Below are 26,889 nucleotides of genomic sequence, written 5' to 3'. Positions count from 1 at the left end.
GTGAGAAGTGAGCTAGAACAGTGGTCCCCAACCCCCGGTCCGGGGACCGGGACCGGTCCGTAGATCAGGCAGTACCGGGCCGCAGCTCCTCGTCCTCCTCCCCAGCTGCTGGCCCAGGGGATGCCCTGCCACTCTTAGGCCATGGCTGCCATGGCTGGGGGTCCCCCTCGGCGTGGCATTGTGCAGCTGCTGCTGGCAACGCCCCCCAGTGGGCGGCAGGAAGTCAGGGGCACCGGCGGGAAATCAAGCAGAGCAGGGGCTCAGGCAGCGGCAGCCCTCTGCAAAAGACTACCCCCACCCAGGCCTCAGTAAAATTGTCAAGCATTGACCGGTACCCGGTGATAAAAAGGTTGGGGACCACTGAGCTAGAAGACTGCTAAGACAGGTAACTAATTTAGTTAATTTATTTTAAAAAATTATTAATCACTTACCCACCTTGTGAAACTCAAGGTGGGCTACAATGTAAATAATGTACATTGTAAATAAGCAGGACAGACTGGGATTTAATTTCAAATTAATAGTTTTAGGATTTTATTTGTCATTTTATTGTTTTATGCTACCTTTATAAATTATTGTGAGCCGCCCTAAGCCCCCTGGGGAAAGGCAGCATACAAATGGAAAAATAATCAATAAAATAAAACAATGATAAAGAAGCACACAAAAAGCAACAATTTAAAATCTTATTTAGGACTGCCAACCAATAAAAACCAAATTAGTCAAATACAGTTCTAATAACTACCTTCAACTGTCTCCGGAAGACTGCCAGGTAAAAGGGCCAGGTGACCTAGGGAGGTTTGTTTCATAATCGTGGGGCTGCCACTGAAAAGGCCCTGTCTCCTGTGCAAAACACGCAAGCTTCTTTGATTGGCATGACAGTCAGGAGGGCCTCTCCCTGCAGACTTAAGTCCTGGGCAGAAATGCACGGAAGAAGAAATTCCTTCAGTTAACCTGGCCCATGTAGGGTTAAGGCAGGCTAGTTCAGCCTGGAGAAAGACTCTTGGAGGTAGATGTACTGACTCCAACAGGGCTGTACAACTCTCAGGAAATGGCAATACAATCCTAAACAATGTTACACCCTTCTAAGTCCATTGACTTCAATGGACTTATAGGGGTGTGATTTTGATTACACTGTGAAAGCAACAGGCTACGGAGCCATATTAGACTTAACAGGGGGGAAATGTGCTGCTGGGCTACAAGGAATTTTGGGGAGACCTGAACAAAAATCCCTCACTCTGCCCTGGATGTTCAGTGTGATCCTGGATGAAGAATTATCTCTACCTAAAGGATTTCATAGCACTGTTATACAGACTTGCTTGCATTCTCTGTTGCTGATGTCCCCGGCAAAAGTAAAATAAATAAAACAGGCTCACTGAATTTTTCGGTTAACACCTAGCTTTAAAAAGTTTTTAATTCCTAATTATCTCGGGAGGCTCCCCAAACTTCAAACCTAATGAACACCCCTGCTTGCTCTTTTAGTAAAACCTGGTGATTTTACATCCATTTTGTAAGCTCAAGGTCTCCCCTTAAATCTACAATGAAAAGATGAGTTTTGCAGAAATGTGCAGACATGGGCCCCTCAATATGCATACAAACTTAGTTATATGAAACATATATAAATAACTGCATGCTCTCCCGTTCCCATGAGATCTCCAAATTTGCTTTCAGTCATTAAATCACAAATTAAACATGTATTCTCCCTGTGTTATCTGTGCCTTTGTTCACCCCCCTACTGCCTTTTCTAGGCACATTTTTAAAGGAAAGAACAGTAACAACAGACAAACAAAACTATACCTCATCCAGCTCCTGGAGTGGTTTGTGGATCCCATCAGCCCCATCCATATAGGGACAGCAAAAAGGTTAAGAGAAGGAAACAAAAGAACAGGACAGAGCACAGGGTACAGTCAGTTGAAGAAACACAGGAACTGCATTGTTCAAAAACGGCTCAGCTTATCGACAGAAAACCCCAAAGCTGCCTGAGGACGGGACCAATTTACCTTGGTAGACGACTGCATATCCCCCCCCAGCCCTTTTCCAAATCGCTAGAAGAAACGGAGCATTTAAAAATGACTGTGGAGTGCTAGGTCTCTTTAAAATGCATACATTGGCACAATGTATTCTTAACCAAGAAAGTGAAACCAAGGAAGTCCTCATTTTTCCGAGGCCGGGTAGCAGACCCAGGGACTAGGATCGGGTTCCCCTCTCCCCTTAGGGTCTTGGCCAGTATTAAATTGGCCTGACTCGACAAGTCCCCAGTGACAGCATCCCAATTTCCATCGGCTGTCTTGGGTTCACCCACTGGGTTTGTGTGGGATATAAATTACATTGTATTTCGCCATTGTTTGGGTTGAGTCTTATAATGTTTTAACAGGTTTAATGGGGTTCTTCTTCTTATTGCATGGATTGTATACCAAAATCGTAAACCGCCGTGAAAGCCAGCTCTGGGAGTGATGTTCACACAAATCCAACTATAAATAAATAAATAAATAAATAAATAAATAAATAAATAAATAAATAAATAAATAAATAAATAAATAAATAAATAAATAAATAAATAAATAAATAAATAAATAAATAAAAAAAACCTGCATGCAATGCAAACTGAAATTATTTTAACCTTAAAGGCCTAATCTCATCCCAGGCCATTAACTGAACTGGGAAATTTGGGGGGGGGGGTCTCTAGAACATTTGCTGGCAGGGGCTCATGGGAATTGCAGTCCATGAACATCTGGAGGACCACAGGTTGAGTACCCCTGCTCTAGAGGATTAGTTCTCGTTCAGTACAAATACAGTATTCAAGATACAGTCCGGTGTAACTGAGCAACCATGAGATGTCTACTGAAGTTAACCCAATGGCTGTCATGCACCTGAGAAAAAAACCCTCTTCACAACGTCTTGTGTCTATGCAAGTTCTAGACAGAACACCCTGGGCAACCTGAATAGAAGAATTTCCAGGCGTTATACGTGGCTGATGCATTCCAAACACACCTTGCAAGGTGTCACCTCAAGAGCCACCTCTTGGGAGTAATCCTACTCTGGTACTGATCTTAGAAATAGATTTCCTGGCTGCCAAAGGGAGAGTATTCCCCCCTTCCCATCTCCCCCGCACCAACACAAAGTGAGATTTTGCTACCTTCATTCTTCATCTGCCTCCTTGTCAATTTTAGGCTGAATGTGGCCCATTTCCCAGTCACATGCACAGAGACGATAACTTTCATCCTTGCTTGTTTTATCTATTTATAAAATTTCTATACCACCATTTCCCAAGGATTCAGGGCGGTTTACAACGTGCAAGAATACATTCAATAAAACCTAGTCACATGCTTCTTTTAAAATTATTAAAATAACATTGTGAACGCTATCATGTGAGGCATAGGAACATACCGCCCTTTCTCAAAAAGCGTGAGTGGGGCGGTAAAGAGATAAGGCAAGATATCCCTGAGACAGCTTAACGGTACTGAATATGTCAATCTACACGCATTCATATATACATACAGAGGGTGGTCTATGGGCCTCGAGCGTAGGCCGGCGGAACAACTGTCTTGCAGGCCCTGTGGAACTGCCTTAAGTCCCGTAGGGTCCTGATCTCACTTGGGTGAGTGGTCTACTAGGCTAGACAGGGAAAGCCCTGGCTCCGGATGAGGCCAGATTCACTTCTCTGAGCCCAGGGACCTTCAGCAGACTTTGTGTGCTGGACCGTAGGCTCCTTTGAGGGGCATCCAAAGGACTACAGAACTCAGTTGTCTTAAGGACAGAAAAAGGAAAAAGTACACCCTCTTCTTTAAGCACAGGAAGCTGCCCTTTACGGATTCAGACCCTTGGTTCATCAAGGTGAGTATTGTCTTCTCAGACTGGTAGGAGCTCTCCAGGATCTCGGGTAGAGGTCTTCCACATCACCCACTGCCTGATTCGCTTAACTGGAGATGTCAGGGATCGAACCTGGGACCTTCTGTTCTCCAAGCTGAGTCACAGCCCCTCCTTAAAAGGAACCCGGACAATGCCCTCTAAATGGCTCCCCAAATGGTGCCCCTGACAAGGGTAAACTCTTCCTTTCTTGCTTCGCCCCAAGCAAAGAAAACCAGATTCACGTCCTGCTGACTGTAACACTTTTTGAACCGGGGCCCAGAAACGTATTTCCTTTCTGCCTAAGACAGCAAAACCCTTTGAAGACGCACGGCTCTTTCATCCATCCTAGCCGTCATTACCCCGTCAGCTGGATGAAAGAACCTGCCGTTTGATCGGCTGTTTGTTTCTCTGCTTGATTTTGACTCGCGAGAGGCTTTTAACAAACACTGCAAGCGTTTGAAAACGGCCGATGCCTGGAAGCCCCTCGGGGACCTGAACTCACAATCTGGACAAACAATTGGTAAGGGCTGGCCAGGCAGTGCCAAACTGAAGCACCGCTAGGAAATCTATTCACAGATGTGACCTCTGCCATTGTAAAAACGTTACTTGAAAATTATATAAATCTTGACTTCGCAAGCTGCTGGTTGCAAAGAAAACTATTTACACAGTCGAGTCCATTGAATGGGAAGAAACTTAAGCGTGAAGAACTGCCTGTCCGTACAGAAACATGCATTAATGCAAAGCAAGCGGGGGGGGGGGGAGAGATGCGAAGGCCGATATATATGAATACCCTTTGTTAAAACGGAGGAAAAGCCTGGGCTGAAGAGGAAATGAATACAGAAGACAACTGAGGCAGGTCGTGTTCACTGCCAGCCAGGAAAAGCTGCTGGTTTTACAGTAGGGAATATGGATGGGTTGAGGGAGCCACTGTGCCGCTGGCTCAATATATCAATAACAGCTCATGGGGGAGGGGGGGCCTTTATTGCTTTTAATAATGAGGTCGGTCTTTTCTAAAGAGGGAGGAAACAAAAAACATTTCATGCTCTGCACTGTAGGATGACTATTCCATATGCAATTGCAAACAGCGCTGTAATTTGCAGCACTCCAAGGTATGAATTTATTTTAAATACAAACGGCTTTGCCCATCCTGCAGGTTTAATGCAAGGGAGGACAGAGACCTTGGTGTAAACTGCACGGAGCTTTTATTCCAACCCCAGAATGATTCAGTCCCTGCCCTCTACACAGAATGCGATTTCCGTTTGGATTTGGGGCGATTTAAATTTTCCTTCTGCAGCAAGAAGGCTTGATCCAGAGTGCCCCTACCTTTATTGTGCGATATCTCAGAGTGCTGCTAATCCTCAATATCCATTTGGGAAAGAAAGCTCCGTGGTAGAGAACCTCTGATAGGCTACACCTGGTCATGTGACATGCTTGCCTTAAAGGAGAAGCCCCTAATTTCTCTCAACTTCTGTCGGTCCTGGATTTTTCCTCCCTCCTCTGCCTTTTTCTGTTTCTAGAGGACCCTTTTCCTTGAGTCATCAAATATCTATCACTTCTATCTAGCCTAGATTCTTCCATGCTTAAGTTATGGTGTTCACTTAAAAGACGGCATTCCTACTTCAATACTGGGGCGTTCACATGTGTGTCTGGGGGGTGGTGGGAATTTTGGGGTTATATTGACCAATGTAATTTCTGCAGGAATAAGTGTGAACTTCGTATCGCTACCTCAACAAACTGCTTTTGCTGCTGTGCCAAGTGTGTTCATTGAGAAAGTCCATGGGGGGGGGGTGTCTGACAGGTACAGTCCATTTGTGCAGAGTTCCAGAAGCACCACAAACCAATCTGGGTGCAGAAAGCAAGGACACCACCTTTCCCTTCTGTTCTAATGAGCAGGTGGAAGTGGGGAAGAGAGCAGAGCATGTCAGAAAGTGGAATCGTCTCCTCAAGGTATAAGGAGAACTTTAAAAAGTCTGAAGAGGGACTTGGACAAAAGAGTTTACAAACATCCAACGTAACCCAATGGGCTGGCGTCCATAATTTTGGGGGGCTGATGGTTGCACTTTCCTCTGGGCAAGGAGTTTTCCACTGGGGGAGGAGCCTTTTGTACCAGGGACAGGCTCCTAGCAAGGGAGGAAGGCCCCACTGCTAACAGAACAGATCTGTGGGATCCAATCCATCTCATTTTAGCTTACTATAGTAAATTATACGCCTGTTAAATATATACTTTCCCAGTCTAGCTTTCCTTTCAGTACATTCCTTACCGCTACGTGGGCAGGAATACTCGCTCACCTGGTGTTAAGTAAATAATTCAGAATGAACACAAAGCCCCAGAATATGCAGTTTGTTTCCTAAGTAGGGGACTGCTCTGAAAGCACTCACTAACCCCAGGCAAAATAACAAAACACCCCTATGCAGTTCTGCACAAACCAGTCGTTAAGAACAACAGGCCCTGAGGTGTAGAATTTTGGAATTTTGCTAAGGTGGAAACTACTGCATTGATCCATAACGACCATCTGGAGCAGGGGTAGTCAAACTGCGGCCCTCCAGATGTCCATGGACTACAATTCCCAGAAGCCCCTGCCAGTGAATGCTGGCAGGGGCTTCTGGGAATTGAAGTCCATGGACATCTGGAGGGCCGCAGTTTGACTACCCCTGATCTGGATGCTCCGTTGCAACAAAAAGAGGTCTGTGCCTTCTAGGCGATGCATACAGATTTTTACTTTTCACGTTATGCCTTAGGGCTAAATGGCAGCGATCCAATAAACTGCAGATATGATTAATGTCCAACACGTTTCTGTGGAGTTGCCAGCAGTCTGGAGAAGTTAGTGTCTCACTCCTTTAACAGAAGCATAATGTATGGAAGAGGGGGAGATGAAGCGTTCCAGGGCGTAGAGGTAAAAAACACCGACTGGTGACTAACATCCTGTTAAGCATCTTTTGGCGTCACCCCAAGGGTCAGGCAGGACTTGGTGCTTGCATAGGGGATACCTTTGAAGCATCTATTAGAACAGGGGTAGTCAACCTGTGGTCCTCCAGATATCCATGGACTACAATTTCCATGAGCCCCTGCCAGCAAACGCTGGCAGGGACTCATGGGAATTGTAGCCCATGGACATCTGGAGGACCACAGGTTGACTACCCCTGTTTTAGAGGAGCTAGACATTCCCCCCACCATGTTAGCAATACTACATTTTTGTTGCTTCATGACACACATTTATAATACCTTCCTTTCGCATAACCAAAATACAAATCTGGAAGGTATGCACGGGGCAACAGGGTGACCTCCCACCAGCCCTGAACCTACTGCTTAGATCACAGAATCATAGAATCATAGAGTTGGAAGGGGCCATACAGGCCATCTAGTCCAACCCCCTGCTCAACGCAGGATCAGCTCTAAGCATCCTAAAGCAATCACTATGTATTAATACATGCACAGTATTTTGTTTATTAAGTTTTCAAGGACAGGCATCAACATATAAAAAAGATAACCCAAGATTCACAAGCTAATTGGTATACTACACGACAATGCATAGCAATGCTACCACAAAGCAAAGCAGAAATTTTGTTTTATTCTCCCCTCCCCCCCTTTCCCCCATTTTAAGGGAGAATACAAGTGAGGGGAAGACCACAGTTTCATATTTTATTAACAGAAAATACTGGTATAAGGCTTTACTATAAGCAAGCTGATAGGGGAGAAAAATGAACAGATAGAATGAGGTGCTGGATACAGGTAGGAAAGGCAATTAAGAATGTGAAAAATTGAAAATCTGACTTCTCTCATCATGCAACAAGCTATTGCACAAAAATCTGATCCGGTTTTATTACTTTTTAATTAATTTTTATTATTGGCATTACTATTCTGGCAGCTAGGGGGATTCTTCTCCCAGCCCTGATGTAGGGATACCAAATAGATATAGTAACAAAGTTGAACAAAGAAAAATAGGTATTTTAGGGCAGAGAACAGTTCTTATTTTAGGAGTCTTAAATTTGAGTGTTTCAAGAAGATAGCAAGGAGAGAGCTAAGATTCCAGGTTAGAGCAGTCCACTGGCACGTTCTAGGTCATTCAAGGTCATCCAGAGAAGTAGCAGACACATGCAAGAGTACAGGGCTGCACTTAACTCTAATTGCCACAGTTAATTATCTGCATGTTTGATCTAGCGTTCAAAGCACAACCGAAAATGGGAATATTGCAGATGCAGCAGTAAATTTTTATTGGCACTCATTGAGCAAGTTCAATGGGAGCAAATCTGGGACATACGTAAGTGGATGTCAAACAGGTATAGACCCCACGTCATCATGTCCTCAAGCCCATTTCTATAATCTTTCCAAAATAAGTTCTTACTCATTCCAGTGGTCCAAGCAAAATATTGCACTTATGCACAGCAGGAAGGAGGACACCCAAATTCAGTTTCATGAATTTATGAGACAAACATCGTGGCTGTTTGAAAGTGACCTTCCTTATGCTGCTAGAGCTTCTTTAGGAGTACCTAAGACTAGATAAAGATGATTCATAGATAAAGATGATTCTACTGGATTCTGATCCAAAAGAAATAAAAGGCAGTGGTGGGAGGGAAAGAGTATCACATCACTCTGTTTCAACCTGTTTCATCCTGCAACCTCTCCTCCCAGGTAAGAGAATGGAAGGTGGAACTCAAGCACCATCCATCCACACAAAGATTCTCTAAGCCTGTATTACTCATTGGAAACAGGATGCAATGAATTTCATATACTTCCCAATTTTAAAAAAAATGAATAAAAGAAACTCTGGGTGATGTTTTATAAGGCCACATGAGAATAAATGTATACGTCAGCCATTAAACATGAAAACACCCAAAACCCTGTGGGTATTTCATCCTACTTGAATATTTAAAAGTTGGCGTATTTTAGCAGAACTATTTGAACAGGACTCTAGTGAGGGGCTGCTAAATTGGAATTAGGGTTTCCAACTGGAACTTGGGAAATTCCTGGAGATTTGGAGGCAGTATTGAAGGAGGAGGGAGTTTGGTGAAATCAGTGTTGATGCAGTGCCCATAGAGTCAAGTCCTTGAAGCTGCCATTTCCTCCAGGGGAGCTGACCTCTGTAGCCTAGAGCAGGGGTAGTCAACCTGCGGTTCTCCAGATGTCCATGGAGTACAATTCCCATGAGCCGCTGCCCACATTTGTTGGCAGGGGCTCATGGGAATTGTAGTCCATGGACATCTGGAGGACCACAGGTTGACTGGCCTAGTTGGAATTCTGACAGGATTCCAGCCCCACTTTGAGGATGGTAATCCTACACTGAATTTATATAAGGATCTGATACTATTCAGGTCGACTAGGAACTTAGGATGTTCACTGCAAAACATAATTGTCCCTCCTTACTGTTTTACGGTAAGGAGCCAGCTTGGTGTAGTGGCGGTTTCTAATCTGGCAAGCTGGGTTTGATTCCCCACTTCTCCACATGCAGCCAGCTGGATGACCTTGGGCTAGTCACAGTCTTGATAGTGCTGTTCTCACAGCAGTCCTGTCAGAGCTCTCTCAGCCTCGCCTACCTCAGGATGTCTGTTGTGAGAAGAGGAAGGGAAGGCCACTTTGAGACTCCTTCCGGTAGTGAAAAGCAGGGTATAAAAACCAACCCTCCTCCTTCTACATAAACTATGCAGATTCATTCTGTTTTGCTATTTTCTCAAGAGTTGGAAATGGCCTACATCCACTGTGAGTTTGTTTTTAACTGGCTTTTGTTTCTATCAGTGCAGCCCAGACTGGGGTAGGGAAATCTGTGGAATCCTCATCATTGCTTTGCTATATTGGCAGCTACAGCAACCACCAGGGAACTGCATAAGTCCATCTTTGTGTGTTAAAACCAGTTAAGGCTTCTGATCTGTTGATATCAATACTTTTGTTTACTTTCTTGCTGAGATTCAAAGCAGATAACCCACAGTTGGCAGCTGTAGGTATAAACCTACTCCTTCAAGATGGAGTCCATGCACATGTCAAAGTGAACTATGGCTTATGGAATCTTATACCACAATAATTTTATTTTACAGTGCCATGAGAATCTATTTTGGATGCAGCATGCTAACACAGCTATCCCTCTGAAATCAAGAAGAGCAGTTGCCTACAGCTCCCCACTGAGCAGAAAGTTGGGTGCAAACCCAATTAGCTTCTGCATATATGCATTGTTACCCTGATTCCATCCTAAGATGCCCTGTTTCAGAAAACCGCACGCCAAGAGAACAGGGATGCCCCGGAACACTCCCTTGAAAGGAGGTGGGGAAAAAACCCACGTGCAACTAAGAAAAAGTTCTTAACAGAATCGCGATGGGTAGGTGCAGCCCAAGGTCAGAAGGAAGCAAAGGAAGGCAGGACACAAAAAGCCGAGCAAGAGGGATGCGAAGCAAAATACAAGAAGCTTGCTTGCTTTCTGCCTGACGGACCTAAGCACTTGGCACTAGAACAGCGAAATGTAGGATACACAGTAGGATGAAGGGAGGAGACTCACCGCAGCAGCCATGCTACGTGAAGTCAGAGGGCTGGAGGAGCCGTAACTACTCACTTGCTCGGCCAGCAGCTGCCGGCTTTGGATCGCGTTGTTCCGCAACAACAAGAACGCGTCTGTTAAACGCCGCGTGGCCATGGCTTTAAATCCCGCCCCCCCCCACCGGGCCTTTTAGGGGACCCCGCTTAAAGAATTCCAAAAGAGCCCCCGACCCCGGGATCCTACGGCTACCGACAGGTGATCTCTAAGGGTCCCCTTGCTGGTCGCCCCTGCAGGGAAAAGCTCTGCACGACCTGCGCCTTGCAGACGGGAACTTCTACGCATCCTCTCGGGGGGCTTGCAAGGAGCGCCCCCGATGCTTCTCCAGGACGCTCCACAAGCTCCCTTGCAGGGGCCCCTTCTGACCCCTCGGAGCACCCGGGGACCCCCTTCCTCCTCGTGGGTGGCCACCTGCCCTCCCTTCGCTGACTGCAAGCCTCCCCGGGGAGGGCGCGGCGCAGGCGCCTCTTTCCCCGCCGCTCCCGGTGGGGAAGCAGGGCAGGGACTAGCCCCGACCCCCTGCAACACCCCACATCCTTCCCTGCCCGGGCCCGGATAGACCTGACTGCGACCACGACACCACCTCGGCTCACTTCCGGGTGGTGCGCGCCGTAAATAGCTCCCCCTGCGGCCGCGGACCCGAGCGCGAAGGTTCCGGGTGCTTTTGGGGCCGCTGGAGCGGGTTGGAAAGGGAGGATGGGGTTGCGGTGTAAATGGCTCTCGGGGGGAACTTCCGGTTCCTGGAAGCAAGCTGTGCTCAAATCTGAATTTGTTTCCGTGGCAGCCTCTTTGATTCCCTCCCGGGAAGAGCGTGCACAAAGTTTTGTTTGGTTTTAAATATGTCTTTTTGAAGGGAGTTGCTCTTGAGTCTTTAAAGGCTGTGCGAAATTGCTTGCAAGTAAGTCGTATAGGGAGATGTAAGGGTATTGTGGAGGTATGGAAAAGGGACCTGGGGTAGGTAGGAAAAGAGAGGGTGAAAAAGCCAACAAAAGAAAAATGCAACATAAATGAAGGAAACGCAGTGGGTAAGGCCTGGGGTAGGTCAAAGCTTTTGAGGGCAGGACTAGTCTAGGTGTAGGGCTCAGAGTTGGCCAATGCTTATTTTGGGATTCAGTTCTCCACCCTGTGCATTGCTTTCACAGGCACAAGGAGTTCAACAATTAGGTTTTTGGTAGGATTGCCAGTCTCCAAGAAGGGGCTGCGGAGCTCCAAGGATTGCAATTGATCTGCATACTCAATAGATGCTCCACTCTCAAAAGTGAGGATACTTCTGAACCTAGAATTGGAAATCCCACTTGCACCAGGAAACAGCAAAAGTTCCTGTCAAGCAAAGCAATTCTAATTCCCCCTTCCAAAGGTTAATGTTCTAACTGGTACCATCTTGCAGCTGTTACTGATTGGTGTTACTCATCCAGTCCACAGGCCTCTTATCTCTTCCAGGTCAAAGTATGGAGTGGACTAAAGGTGAGAATTGGTGAGCCACAGACTGGGAGGAGAAGAATTAGAGCAGTCAGGTAAGAGGATTCTAACTGGGACATGTTTTGATGATGTCATCACCTAACGAAACCAAAACTGGCCTAAGAATTTGGAAACCAGGGCTAGCTTGGAATTTGAAGAGCGAAAGATTCTAGTGCCACCTGGAAGTAGGGGTGAAGAACCTATGGACTGCTGTCAGCAACATAGAAAGACGCTTGAGCTAAGGCCTGTATTTGTATGAAATACAAATACAAATCAGTCAGTTGTGCCAGCTGATCCATTAGGCAGTTTGTTATTTTTGTGCTACTTGATTTTAGAGAATTGTGTTGCCTATTTATTGATAAATTGATATTTTCTTCTAATAAACGTTGCATACATTTTTACAAGAGTGTTATTTGCACACACTTGCCTTGGGGATCCACACAGTGCAATCTTGAATTCCTTGAGAGTCCCCTTGTAGAGAATGTAGGATTTGGGGTTTGGTCCAGAATTTATTTGAGGTGCAGACAGGGTTGCCATCTATAGGCTGAGAAATTCCTGGAGACTTGGGAGAGGAGCCTAGGGAAGGTGGGAGACCTCAGTAGGTTGCAGTGCTGTAGAGACCACCCTCCTAAGCCCCAGGAGAACTGATCTCTGTAGCCTGGAGATACAATTCCAAGTAATCACCAGGCCCAATCTTAAGGTTGGCAACCCTAGGTGCAGAACTTTATAAATATCATTATTTGTGATTTTGATTTGTGAATAGAGAACTAGGAAACAACTTCAGTCCCCTTTAGATGGCAGTATTTAGTGTGAGGACAAGGAGGCAGAATTAATGCTTCTTTTTCCAGCTCTTATTGAGAACTGAAACAAACCTGAATTTAGTTCCAGCCTTTTAAGTTCTCCGTTTTGTTGATTCTTATTGATTTATTCATAATTATATTTGTTATCTTGTAAGATTCAGGGGTGGGTTCCATCACAATAAAACCACATCTACGATAAAATACAGAGAAAATATAAAATTACTGAAATAAGTACAGTTTAAAAGCCCCATCTCTCTGAGAGTCAAGTGGCTCCTTGGGCTAGTGTCTTCCTGGGTTGGTTCTTTGTGGAGGGGAGAAGACTGGAATTGTGATTGTGAATTATTTTTTTAATGTACAATACAGAAGCATATCACAAATGGAGGCAAAAAGGCTGTGCTGGGAGAACTTTAGGGGCAGTGGCAGGCCTGAAAGCGTCACACCAATAAGTGCAAATCTGTTTATTATTCCAGACAATGCTGTAGTATTTACAGCAAAACCTAGGACATCACCAACCGATTTACCGAGGGGGGAGGGCTCACCAGGAGTGTCATGGCCCTGATATCACTGCTCGGTCAGAACAGCCTTATCAGTGCTGTGGGGAGCCCAAGGTCACCCAGCTGGCTGCATGTGGAGGAACACGGAATCAAACCCAGCACGCCAGATTAGAAGTCTGCACTCCAAACCACTATACCAAGCTGGCTCCCTTAGACCCCAAATCTTCTGGAATTCAGTTGTTAACTTGACCTGTATAAGTGAGGGGCATACAGATGCTGTTCCTATTATACCTTACAAAGTGGGTTAACTTCACACCCCAGTTTCTTTGGGCCAGCATTTTTCACAGGCATCCAAAGCCTGGCTCTAAAAACAGTTGGATATGTAAAGTATGACCTGTTAAATTTATGCCTGTCTTCAAATGTGTTTTGTTTGTTACAGTGATAGGACTGTAGAGGGTGCTGTAGGGTAACGAGAAAATGGAATCGCTTGATATTTGGATTATAGTACTGTCTTGGAAGGTCATTAAAATGCACGCACTGGTAAGCTGTACAAGCAAAAGGGAAGTAATATTCTTTGCTTATTGCTGTGTGCAGTGACTATTAGTGCCTTCCTGTGCCAAATTAGACCCCTCTAAGACCAGTAATTTCAATGGACTCCACTCTGATTGGATGGCATGGTAAATCTTTGCTGCCTGATCTGCATTTTTATAGCCTTGTTTGCTCATCCTTTTTGTCATTTGCAAGTGAGCATGGTTTGTTATACAGATTTGTTTGACTTTGACATTATTTGCATCTGGATTTTAGATGGCCATAGAGATTATGCCAAAGAATTATGCAAGGCCCTGCCCTCAGCCTCTGGATTTCTATAATTAATCTTGAGATCTGAGGGCCAAACATGTTACATTGGAGAAATAGTTATACGTGATTAATTAATAGAAAATGTCTATCTATTGCCTTTCTACCAGGCATAATATCATTATTTAACTTATTAATTTATTGTATGAAGTTTGAGTTCAGTTGCACCTTTAAACCCAATGGCGTTTCAATTCTGGGTATAAACCTTCATTTCATAGAATCATAGAGTTGGAAGAGATCTCCAGGATCATTTGCATGCACACTTCTTCATGTTCTTAACATCCGCATGGACGATGATTTTACTCAGCACACAGTTTCTCTTTTCCACCTAAACAACTGAGATGTCCTGGAGGCTCCCTTGTAGGGCCAGTGGAATGAGAGATAGGGACAAGGGTTTTGCCTGTGCCCAGTGGAGAGTTTCATCTCTAGCCCCATTCTCCCTCCCCGTTGAAGAAATGGAGGAGCAGGAAGAAAAATGGCCTCCATGGATTTCCCTAATCTCTGTGGTCTTTACCATAGAGATCAGTGGGAATTCTTAAGGCGTTATCCAGAAATGACATCACATCCTTCCCAAACTGTCCCTAGGCACTGCTCCCAAAATCTTGCAACATTTGCCTAGGCATTGTTGGGAACCCTATCCCATATCATCTCCAAGTTCTGGGTAGTCATTAGGCTAATCACAGTTGCTATCAGGGAACCGGCACAGAGGAAGAATTCAAGCCCCAAGCCAAACTGCCCTGCCCCCCATGCAGATGCTTTTAAATCAGAAATACGTTTTTAAAAGCCTTGAAAAGTCCAGTCATGCACCTCTATCATATTAATAGATTCAGGTATGTAGATGTGTTGGTCTGAAGTAGAAGAACAAATTTTTAGTCCAGTGGCATCTTTAAGACCAATGGAACTTTATTCAGTAATGTAAAACAAAATATTCTCTCATAATGTGTAATTTGGACCAGAAATTCCAGAACTTAGGGTGCCATATTTATTTAATTCATTTATATCCCACCTCTCTCACCATTGGAATGGTAAAGACCACCATTTGGAAACCCAAAGCATCTTACATCATTCTTCTCGCCTCCATTTTATCATCACAACAACCCTGTGAGGTAGGTCTGTCTGAGAAAGTGTGACCTGATTCAAACCTAGATCGCTCAGATGCTAGGCCAGCCTGCTTTACCACTACATCACATTGACACTGCAAATCTGTACAGCAACCTTTCTCTGCTTTTTTACCATTGAAAAGCCCCTGGAACATTCTTCAGGCTTCAAGAAACCTCAGAAGTGGCACAATGGTGCTGAATATAATCGGAAGGCATAGCTGTGGTCACGCTCGCCTGGGGCCCCTCCCCTTCCAGGCCTGTTTGGCGATTTTGGGAGGGGTGGGTGGGTCAACATGACCGTATGTGGTCGTATCACCCAATAAATGCTGTACAATTTTTAAAAAATATTACAAATTAACTCCCACCCATTTGGAAAACCTTCTAGGACCATTACAAATCCCAGGCTGAGAAAGTCTGCTGTAGAGCCATCAGGGTTAGACACTCAATTAAAAGCAAAAAAAGAGCTGAGATTCTCTGGAAGCCGGATTCTGTACACAATGCCACATTCTGCATTTTTGTGGAATTGCCCTGCCTGCTAACCCCTCAATGTTTTGGGCCCTGTATGCCTCAGAGACCCACCTCCTCCTTCATATTATTTAATGAAAGACCTTGTTGTTTGGGTTGGCTTTCCCTAGCCGAGGTTTGGCAGGTATGGAACAACCTTAAAATGCAAACAGTATATTAAATGCAGTGTTTCAAAAAGGGGATTGTGTGTATTTATTTGTCTTAGTTTTGTGAGGCCTGCAATCCAATCCCATGCATGTTTACTTGGTGAGACTTGCGTCCAAGTTCAGTGGAATTTACTTCCAATTTAGGGTACACAGAATTGCAGCCTGGGCTGTGGATTGTCCTACGCAGTGCTGGGTTATAGGTTGGGGTGGAACCCCCGGAGGCATCTGCCCTCACCAAATTACTATGAAAGGTGAAGTGGATAAGATGTCCATTTGCTATCTGGTAATAGTAGAGCAAATGAGCAGGATGTGGTTGCCCAGCACAGATTGTGGCCCTTTCTTGCATGCCCAGGGAAATTCCTGATCACCCCTTTGGGGTCAGAAGGTGAATTTCCTCCAGATGAAATTGACCAGGTATTCTGGTTCTTTGTTGGGGGGGGGGTATCATCTGGACATGAAATTGGGTTCTCTGTGGGTGGGTAGGTGGTTGTGAATTTCTTGAATTCTGTAGGGCAGTGGTTCTCAACCTGGCGGTCAGGACCCCTTTGGGGTCGAACAACCTTTACACAGGTTGCAGCAGGGGGAGCAGCTTGGCCGGGTTGAATCGAGATAGAGCGTTTGTCTGCCTGGAGCAGCGGGAAAGAGCGAGATCGGCATAGTGGGACAAGAGGCAGAACTGAACTGAGAAACCCCTGGGAAAAAACCAATTTATATGCAATCATGAACAATGGATCTTCACGCCATTGGTCAATTTCGGTTTAATTTCTATTAAAGAACACTTGCATAATTTTATGGTTGGGGGTCACCACAAATGAGGAACTGTATTAAAGGGCTGCGGCATTAGGGAGGTTGAGAACCACTACTGTAGGGATTTGGACTAGATGGCCTGGAGATCCCAACTCTATGATTCTCTGATTCTGTAGCTCCTGTTCTCCTTTCATGAGATTACAAAATGAATAATAGAATCATAGAATCATAGAGTTGGAAGGGGCCATACAGGCCATCTAGTCCAACCCCCTGCTCAAAATGATGTCATGTTGATCACCATCTCTACACCTCCGGTTTCCCCTCCATGACTCTGTTTAGCATGTGCAGAGGGGAAATAGGAGCAGTAGTGGGAGGACTCCTGTCTCAGGCTGGTAAGTGGCTCCCTTTGAAATGGATGTGGGAGTTGACCTAGTATTTGAACCTGAAAACTATGCCCTGAATGTGTCTACCACGGTTCAATCCAGCATCTCAGTATTCAGTAGAATACAGCATTAAATAAAATGTTTAAAACAAAATGATAAATGGATAAGTAGGGGAACCAAAGGACAGAGGTAGTTGATGTTCACAAGTCAGAATTTTAAGCCACCATTGGTAGGGGTAGTCAACCTGTGGTCCTCCAGATGTCCATGGACTACAATTCCTATGAGCCCCTGCCAGCGTTTTCTGGCAGGGGCTCATGGGAATTGTAGTCCATGGACATCTGGAGGACCACAGGTTGACTACCCCTGGATTAAGGCAATGCAGACCTTTACCTGTAAATACCAGTAGGTGGCAGCAGAGGCAGGGGACACATTTGTCAATGCCATGGAAGCGCCTTTCTCAACTTTTTCACCTTTGAGAACACCTTGAAACATTCTTCAGGCTTTGAGATACCCTAGAAGTGGCATGATCATGCAGAATATGGTTCGGCGTACACCACGAAAAAAAAGGGACGGTTCAAAATTATTGCAACAGAAAACAGAACCTATCCCGGGCTATTTTAAACAATTTCACAATGAATACAAATAAACATTTCTTATCTCTTCTTTTTAATATATGTATATGTATATAAGCACAACCAGAACGGCCTCCAGATTTAACCATTTTCAATTAAGTTTTCCTTAGTGGTTGTTTTTCAAGTTTTCCTTTTAAATTATATATATGTGGCCTTTGGCTCCTAGGTTTGGGGAGGTCCAGTCAAAAGACTCTTCCCCAAATATGGTTTGGCAGCAGAGCTGTGTACACGCCCACCCAGAGCCCCTCTCTTTCCCACCTCCTCCAGGTGCATCATTAGCCATGGGGGGGGGCAGGTCGACATGTCCGTACATGGTTATATCGCTCGATAAATGTTTAACAAATCTAATATCTCAACCATTGCCTATATAAATAAAAGTGCTTAGCCCTCCTGGGTGGAGCGCCTGTCCAGACTCTGGGCCAATCAGGCTTCCTGATTGGCCCGGCCTTACTACTGCTCACCTGCAACAGCCCCGCCCAGGAGTGCTCTAGCAAACTCGCCACCATTGTGCTCCTGGCCACCACAATGCTCCTGGCCACCACATGGAGAGCCCACGGGAGGGCTGGTGAGTGCACCCTTGGTTGGAAAGCCGTCCCGTGGCCTCGCAGAGGGCTTTCCAGTCCACCAGAAAGTCTTTCTATCTCTGTCTTTTTTGCTCTCTTTCCCTCTCTTCGTTCACTTCTCTTAATTTCTATTTCTTTCATTCGCTCTCTTTCTCTGTACTCCTCCCTCTGTTTCTTCCTCCTTTCTTACTCTCTATATTTGTCTTCTCTCTCTCTCTCTCTCTCTCTCTCTCTCTCTCTCTCTCTCTCTCTCTCTCTCTCTCTCTCACTTTCTTTCCTTCTACCTATATTTCTTCCTATCACTCTCTTTTCCCTCACTATTTTCTTAGAGAGCCAGTTTGGTGTAGTGGTTAGGAGTGCGGACTTCTAATCTGGCATGCCGGGTTTGATTCTGCGCTCCCCCACATGCAGCCAGCTGGGTGACCTTAGGCTCGCCACAGCACTGATAAAACTGTTCTGACCGGGCAGTGATATCAGGGCTCTCTCAGCCTCACCCACCCCACAGGGTGTCTGTTGTGGGGAGAGGAAAGGGAAGACGCTTTGAGCCTCCTTTGGGTAGGGAAAAGCGGCATATAAGAACCAACTCTTCTTCTTCTTCTTCTTCTTCTTCTTCTTCTTATCTCTCTTTCTTTCTATATCTTTTTAATCCTCTCTCTCTCTCTTAATCACTCTCTTTCTTTCTACCTCTCTCTCTTACCTGTTTCCCCCACTCCCACATGCTAATGCCTGTTTTATCAGCTACAACGGGCTCTAATACACACACACACCCATTTGGGAAACCCTTCCAGAGCTATCAGGATACCCCATGGTTTCACGAAACCCTGGCTGAGAAAGGCTGCCGTGGAGGTACACAATTGGCTGCCAGGCTTGTCAGTCTTTCTGACATCATCCTGCATCCTCCCTGGGGCAGCTAGCTAATCACCTTTCATTGAGCGGAAGGAAGTCCCATATCCTCCCACCACATCCAATGGTGTTTATTGGTAAGGATGGGGCCCTCAATTGCCCCACAGCTGTTCTGAATTTGAACTGCTTAATTGGCTGCCATTGTTAGATGCCTCACTGTACTGGATCAAATAAGAGAGACAGAAGGGACCCCATCTAGAGTCCAAACAGATAATAAATCCAGGTGCAGTTGAATATGCTAAAATTCTATACCACAGTTGCTTGGGAACATTTATGGTAGTAGACAGAAAAACACTGATTATTTGTCCTGATTAGGAGGTAACCTATCACAAGCTGTAGATTTTAGACAGCCATCCTGGGCTGCCCCAAATGGGGGCACATACAGCAGTCCAGCCTAGAAGTTCCAAAAGCGGGCATGGCAGCCTCCATATTCGGATGAAACTGGAAGCGTTTCAGCCTGGCGCTGGATATAATCGTGGATTTGAAGCTGAAAGAACAGGATAGTTTTATATGAAAAGCCCTTTTGTGAGTATGTGCATTAACGAAAACAATAGTCAGGATACAAGCTCTTTCTTTGCTTCCTTTGATCCTGCTGTCACAATTAATAATCGTGCCGTCCACCCGCTCCTGGAAGATTTATCTCTTTGCATCTGAATGTTTCTCCTTGTTAGCAAAATGAATCAAGGTAATTCATACAGTGGTTAATGTGCTAGAACTGGGTCTGATGTGCCTTCCAGCAAAAATAGTCCTAATCGAGAAAGGATCGCTTTCGTGCGCCTAGTGCAACAACTGCTTTAAAGATGCCTTTCCAAAAGAAATTAATAGCCTTTGCGCATTTAAAATGTAAAAATAACCAGTGAAATAACAAAGATATTTTTAACGTTCAGAAACTCTGCATAATGTATATTTTCTTCTTGGGACTTTCGTGGAAATAGCCTGACTCTGTTTTATATTAAATATCATTTCATCATTAATCATGTTAAGGAATGGTGGAAAATATGGGGGCCACCAATTGGTGGCACTTTCATTTGCGATCAGCAGAGGGCGAGCAAGAGCGTTCCGTACCGTGTAAATCTTGCTGTGTTTTCCTTATACCGCAATTTTAGGATTTGTCCAGTACAGCCCCATTTTGCTTGTTTGTATCTGTGTTTAGGGACTGATTGTTGGTAGGATTTACCTTGCAAATTACCACTAACACACTTAAAAATAAATACTTGGCTATTTTTTTTACAAGAGCCAGTGTGGTGTAACAGTTAATTGTGGGGGCCTCTAATCTGGAGAGCCAGATTTGATTCCCTGTTCCCACACATGCAGCCAGCTGGGTGACCTTGGGCCAGTCATAGTTCTCTCCAACTCTCTCAGTCTCACCTACCTCACAGGATGTCTTATTGCGGGGAGAGGAAGGGAAAGGCAATTGTAAGCCACTTTGAGATTCCTTCAGGTAGTCAAAAGCAGGGTATAAAACACCCAGCTCTTCTTTTTCATTAGCAATCAAACTGAGGAAAAGTTGCAAAATCAGGTACAATAATATGACACAAAATACAAGCAGTATAGAATCTATAACAGGAGTCTCAGAAGTGCTGTTTTTAGTGTTTTTAGAAAGGAGGAGGGGCCTGATGGGAACTTTGTCCAGCAAGGCTTCTGACTGTTTTAAGTGCTTTGGGGAGCAGTTGTCACAACAACACAAGTTTCTTCACTTTATGAATGAACATACACTTTGGGAACCATTTTGTGGCTGGCTCTACCTCTTGTGGCGGCCATTTTGCGGTGGCCATTTTGTGTCTGCAACTGCCTTGCTGTGTCAGAATTTCACAGGCTTAGAAGGTTTGAGACCCTGAACAACAGTGCAGAGTCTACCAACTGTGTATAATGTGCAAACTACATGCAATTTCCCTGATATGGCCAGTTGCCATTATTAACTCTGCGGGTTAGGTAGTCACAGACTACAAGTTTCTTTGAAAACAATCAGCTATTTGTTAACTCCAAACAACAGCAAAACACTAAACAGCAAACACTAGAACTCATGGAACTTCCATACAATTCAGGTGGTCTGCTAAGGCCCTTAATAGAATCCACAGATCGGTCCATTCTCAGCTCCAACTCAGTCAGCAATTGGCTAGATTACAATCCTTCAATTGCATACAGTCTGTAGGACAAGCAAGCTTAAGCGACTGGCTTTCAACGAGAAGACACCTCCCCTCCTCAAAAGACAAAGCCCCCCCCCCCATCTCAGTGGACCCACTGGCATAACGCTATTTTTTTTGATGTGCGGAAGTGCCCACCTATGTTGCTTCCAGGTCATGAAGGCAGTTATCAATCACTGGCAGTCTTCAAGCAAAGGTTGGATACACACTTTTCTTGGATGCTTTAGGATGCTTTGGGCTGATCCTGCGTTGAGCAGGAGGTTGGACTAGATGGCCTGTATGGCCCCTTCCAACTCTATAATTCTATGACATTGCACTTATTTCCTGCTTGTTCCCTCCGCAAGCCTAGTAAGTCCTGTTTATAGAATCGTGGAGTTGGAAAGGGCCACACAGGCCATCTAGTCCAACACCTCCTCAATGCAGGATCAGCCTAAAACATTCAGGAGAAGTATCTGTCCAGCCGCTGCTTGAAGACTGCCAGTGAGGGGGAGATCACCACCTCCTTAGGCAGTCGATTTCATTGCTGAACTACTCTGACTTTGAATCTCCCACCTCCAATATCTACCTGATATAGTTTCTTAGAGCCTTAAAACAGGGAGAGAGGCTCCAAACTGGGGGGTCCCCTGGCCCCAACTCCTGATTAGCAACCCTAGAATGTAGTGATGGCCACAGAAATAAACAGCTTTAAAAGGGGGTTAGATAGATTCACACAGGGTAAGTCTATCAAGAGCCAACTTGGTGCAGTGGTTAAAAGCCAGCTTGGTGCAGTGGTTAGGAGTGCGGACTTCTAAGCTAGTGAGCCAGGTTTGATCCTGCGCTCCCTCACATGCAACCAGCTGTGTGAACTTGGGCTTGCCACAGTATTGATAAAGCTGTTCTGACCGAGCAGGAATATCAGGGCTCTCTCAACCTCGCTTCCCTCACAGGGTGTCTGTTGTGGGGAGAGGAATGGGAAGGTGACTTGTAAGCCACTTTGATACTTCTTCGGATAGAGAAAAGTGGCATATAAGAACCAACTCTTCTTCTTCCATGGGTATTAGCCATGGTGACTGAGGCGGGAACTCCACATTCTGAGGAATCCCAGATCTAGGAGGCAACATCAGGAGAAGGCCTTGGCCTCTATGCCCTGTTGTTGGCCATCCAGAAGAGCTGGGTTGTCACTGTGTGAGACAGGATTGTACTAAATGGATTGTTGGTCTGATCCAGAAAAGCCCTTCTTAAATTCCTATAAGCGAGTCTTGATCAAAGCTAGCGATCTGTAGAGTAGGAATAACAGTTTTGAGGGCCCCGTTTTCAGTCTGAAGTGGTTTATGCCAGACAGAGGATTATGACCGCATGAGAACTAAGGCATTAGTACAATCTGTTTGTGAACCTGTACAGAGAAGCTCTACGACACCCAAATAGCCTTTGCCCCAGCTTTCAGCGTTGGAGAAGACTTTTATCAGTTGCTCAATCTCCACGTCTCCCTGTTGATCCTGAGCCTATCTGGCCTGCACAAAACTCTCAGCCTTCCCGGTTCTCTCATCTCTCTCCTGCCAGATGCAGCTTTTCATAATTGCATGCCTGACTTACACGAGCGGAGCTTGGTCGTGAAAGATGCTACACGGTTCAGAGATGTTAGGTGCGCGAGTCCACCGGGCGTTAAGGGCAAGCCGACAATGTTTGTACTAAAAGAAGAAAGAAAGTGCTGGTGTTAAACTGATTGAAGTCAAGGGCGCCGAGGAAATCAAAATGACAAGTCCTCTTCTGTCTGCAGGAGCCTCCTGTTTTAATTAAATCCATGGAAAGTTCACCTTTCCCAAAGTGAAACAGAGGGCCCCATGAACAGTAGTAGTAGAAGAAGACTTGGTTCTTATATGCTGCTTTTCTCTACCTGAAGGAGTAACAAAAAACAATAATTGATTTATGACTAGAGTTCAATAGCCTTGATTTTGATACACCAGGCTAAGACCATAAGAGAAGCCATGTTGGATCGCAGTTTAACTCAGATGATGACACTGTTGTGGCATGAGTTTCCAGAAGAGATAAGGAACCTGACGGAGGTGGGTCAGTTCCTCAGGGCCTGTACGACGGGGCTCTTCCCCCGGGCATTTGGTTAGGGCCAATGAAGATCAAGACTCAAGTTAAACATTGAATGGGCTCCCTCTACATGGATGTTCCCCAAACACTATTTCCAAGGGATGTTCTAGTCTAGTCTTGTTAGTCTTTATGGTCCTTAACATAAAGTCTATAGGAATTCATAGTGTAGCTATGTGGAGACCATTCCTCCATAGCGGGAAATTGTGGCATGGTCCATGGAGATCCAGGCAGATAAACGGGTGATTTGGTGTAGTGGTTAGGAGTGCCGACTTCTGATCTGTTGATCATTAATCTGGTGATCTGGATTTGATTTCCTCTCCCCCCGCCCCACACACAGGCAGGTGGGTGACCTTGGGCTTGCCTCAGCAGTGATAAAGCTGTTCTGACTGAGCTGTACTATCAGGGCTCTCTCAGCCTCACCCACCTCACAGGATGTCTGTTGTGGGGAGAGGAAAGGGAAGGTGATTCTAAGTTGCTTTGAGGCTCCTTCGGGTAGAGAAAAGCGGCACATAAGAACCAACTCTTCTTCTTCTTCAGTAATATCAGGGCTCTCTCAACCTCACCTCCCTCACAGGGTGTCTGTTGTGGGGAGAGGAAAGGGAAGGCGAATGTAAGCCGCTTTGAGACTTCTTCTGGTAGAGAAAAGTGGCATATAAGAACCAACTCTTCTTCTTCTTCAGTAATATCAGGGCTCTCTCAGCCTCACCTCCCTCACAAGGTGTCTGTTGTGGGGAGAGGAAAGGGAAGGTATTTATCAGTTGTTTTGAGACTCCTTCAGGTAGAGAAAAGTGGCATCTAAGAGCCAACTCCCCCCTCCCTTCTTCTTCATGGGCAAGGTGGGTTTTGAAAGGGTCTGACTCAGAGTAAGGAAGCTTCATGTATGTATCTTTTGCTTCTTTTAGCCTTTCACCTCCAGGATTCTCAACCAGCTGCAAGTTTCCTATGGCAGAAGATGTAATGAATTGGCCTGGCAGAATTTCACAAACAAGCAAACAAACCGCACCAGCTCCTGATAGCAAGGGTTTTCATCTTTATATTCTAATATTATCTCACCATTAATAATCTGGCTGTGGGCTGGAGGGTGAGGGGATGGTTGACTTTGGCCAGTCTGAATGGCCACTGTTGATTTCACTGTATTGTGTCATATAACTTATGAGGTGAGGGGTGACAGAGTGACATAGGGCAAGCAGCTTTTTCCCCTGCCAATATGGCGATGCTCTCTTCCAGTCCAGGATGGAAAATGTGAGTCTTTTCTGTCCACAGTCTAAGTGGCAGTGATTTGTGGCTCTCTGAATAGTGGCAGAAGAAGAGAAGAGAGAGAATTTTATGACAAATACTTTGGCAGCCCACAAATTCAAATTTCTTTCATTGGACTCCAATGGGTTTGGGGTAAAAACAGTCCCATGATGGGGCAGAACTAATGCAGAGGAATGCATGTGGTGAATTCCACTAGTTTAAGTCTGAGCTACACCTGCAAGTCAGTACAGTTCTGAGGTAACTGTCGTCCACAGGTTGGGGATGTCACGTATATTATTATTATTATTATTATTATTATTATTATTATTATTATTATTATTATTATTATTATTATTATTATTAATTTTTTCTCCAAATAGGTCTCAGGGCAGTTTACAACATAAGCAGTTAAAACACAATAAAATCCCCATAAAAACCCCAATCTACATCAAACAACATAACATATAAGCGGCAGTGGTCACAATTCTAATCATATTTGCCCAACTTCCCCCAAGTTCAGCCTGGTGGGGAGAATAATATTCAGAAAAAGGGTGGCGCCACCCTTTTAGTCCTTTTTCAATGTGTGTTTTATTCCTGCCACATTAATAAACTCTCTACCAGTAAAAACAAACATCTAACAAATCAGGGAAATAAATTATACACTAGCTCTTTCATCACTATACATATTTAATATATTCAGTGACCTTTATATATTCAGAGAGCATGCTTGGTGTAGTGCTTAGGAGAGGCAGCTATTAATCTGGAGAGCTGTGTTTGATTCCCCATTTCTCCACATGCAGCCAGATGGGTGACGTTCAACTGGTCACAGTCCTGTTGGAGCTATTCTCACAGAGCAGTAACATCAAGGCTCCCTCAGCCTCACCTACCTCACAAGGTGTCTGTTGCGGGGAGAGGAAGGGAAGGCGATTGTAAACCTCTTTGAGACTCCTTCGGGAAGAGAAAAGTGGCGTAGAAGAACCAACTCTTCTTCTTCTTCAGTATTATAAGGGCTCTCTCAGCCTCACCTCCCTTACAGGGTGTCTGTTGTTAGGAGAAGAAAGGGAAGGGGATTGTAAGCCACTTTGAGCCTCCTTTGGGTAGAGAAAAGCAGCATATAAGAACCAATTCTTCTTCTTCCAAATGGAAGAGGGCAGCAAAAATATTATTCTGATGCCTCTGGGGCATAGGAAAATCAGTATATTATAGCAGGATCTCATTAGATCTCAGAAGTGAAGCAGGGTTGGTCTGTAGAAGGGAGAGCACCAAGGAAGACTCAGAAAAGGAAGGGAATGGCAAACTGCCTCTGTTCTGAGGTCATTCTGTCTGTTCAGGAGGCAAGCAGGTGTGCTCAAAGGAGCCAATCAGGATGCTGGAAAAGATTATCTGAAAAATATCAGGAAGTACCTATTCTAAAACTATGCTAAATACACACCTCTTCTGATGCCCCCTGCAGGATATTCTTCTTATGCTGTTCAATCATGGACACTACAGATCTTGCATGTTCCCAAACTAGGTGACCTTTTAATATCAGTTCGATCTGTAGCAGTTATCAGGAGATGTTATTAAGAAAGCCATGAAAATCTTCAACTGAGTATTTCTGCATATTAAATCTCTGTTAAAAGGACATTTTTTTTCTCCTGTCTAGCTTTCAACCTTAACCAGGCCCCAGATTGTAGATAAATGTATCCTAGATGTGAAAGACAGTATAACTCTGGATACTCAGAAGCAACAGCAGATATCTATTGCCTTCATGCCCTTTTTGTGAGAAACATCTGGTGGTCATTGCTGAAAGCTGAATGCTAGTCGAGAGAGGCGTTCCTAGGGTTGCTAACTGCAGGGAGAAGGGACAAAAACCCTGTCCCGTTAATAAATATTTACCTCTTTGCCATGGAAACCTGTCCATTGTCACATTTTAATCCTTTATTAAAATCAAAAAAAAAAAAAGCACAAGACATTTGGTATATATAAAACTACCAAATCCTCCCCAGCTCACCAGCAGGGAATGGGGGTAAGGTTTCCACCTCCAGGAGTTTTGGGGATGGAGTCTAGAGAGGACGGATGCCAAAGATACCACAGTGAGGTTCAATGCCATGGAGTCCATCCTTCACAGCACCCATTTTATCCATTCTCCATCCTCTGATGTCTGCAGATGAGCTGTAATTCCAGGAGATCCCCAGACCCCATCTGGAGGCTGCATCCCTGACCCCAGGCCTAGATATTTCTTAATCTGCTCTCATAAGGCACAATTGTCATTTTTTTGACAACCCCAAGAAATCTCAAAGCAGCTTACAATTGCCTACCCTTCCATTTCCCACAACAAGCCCCCTGTGATGTTGGTGAAGCTGGGAGAGCTCTGAGAGAACTGTGACTGCCCCAAGGTCACCCAGCTGGCTGCATGTGGAGGAGGGCGGAATCAAACCTGATTCTCTCAGAGTAGAAGGCGCCGCTTTTAAGCACAACACC

At 45.0% G+C, this 26,889-nt stretch overlaps 1 protein-coding gene across 4 annotated transcripts in view; it reads right to left on the bottom strand.

Annotated features, from left to right (window-relative positions):
• STX16 (syntaxin 16) overlaps window positions 1-10,977 on the bottom strand; it is a 31,240-nt gene extending 20,263 nt beyond the window's left edge. Inside the window, exon 1 of one of the 4 annotated variants that reach the window (XM_077335715.1) lies at window positions 10,326-10,977. In XM_077335715.1, the coding sequence (XP_077191830.1) occupies window positions 10,326-10,460 (135 nt within the window). In that variant the 5' untranslated portion in view covers window positions 10,461-10,977. Of the gene's footprint in view, window positions 1-739; window positions 899-1,791; window positions 2,252-10,325 lie in introns of those variants that run through there. The other 3 variants (XM_077335716.1, XM_077335717.1, XM_077335718.1) reach the window with 3 other exon arrangements.
• Between the last annotated feature and the right edge of the window lie 15,912 nt (window positions 10,978-26,889).

Source organism: Paroedura picta, chromosome 4, assembly GCF_049243985.1.
Source record: "Paroedura picta isolate Pp20150507F chromosome 4, Ppicta_v3.0, whole genome shotgun sequence".
Taxonomy (NCBI): domain Eukaryota; kingdom Metazoa; phylum Chordata; class Lepidosauria; order Squamata; family Gekkonidae; genus Paroedura; species Paroedura picta.
This window is presented reverse-complemented; position numbering and strand designations above follow the sequence as displayed.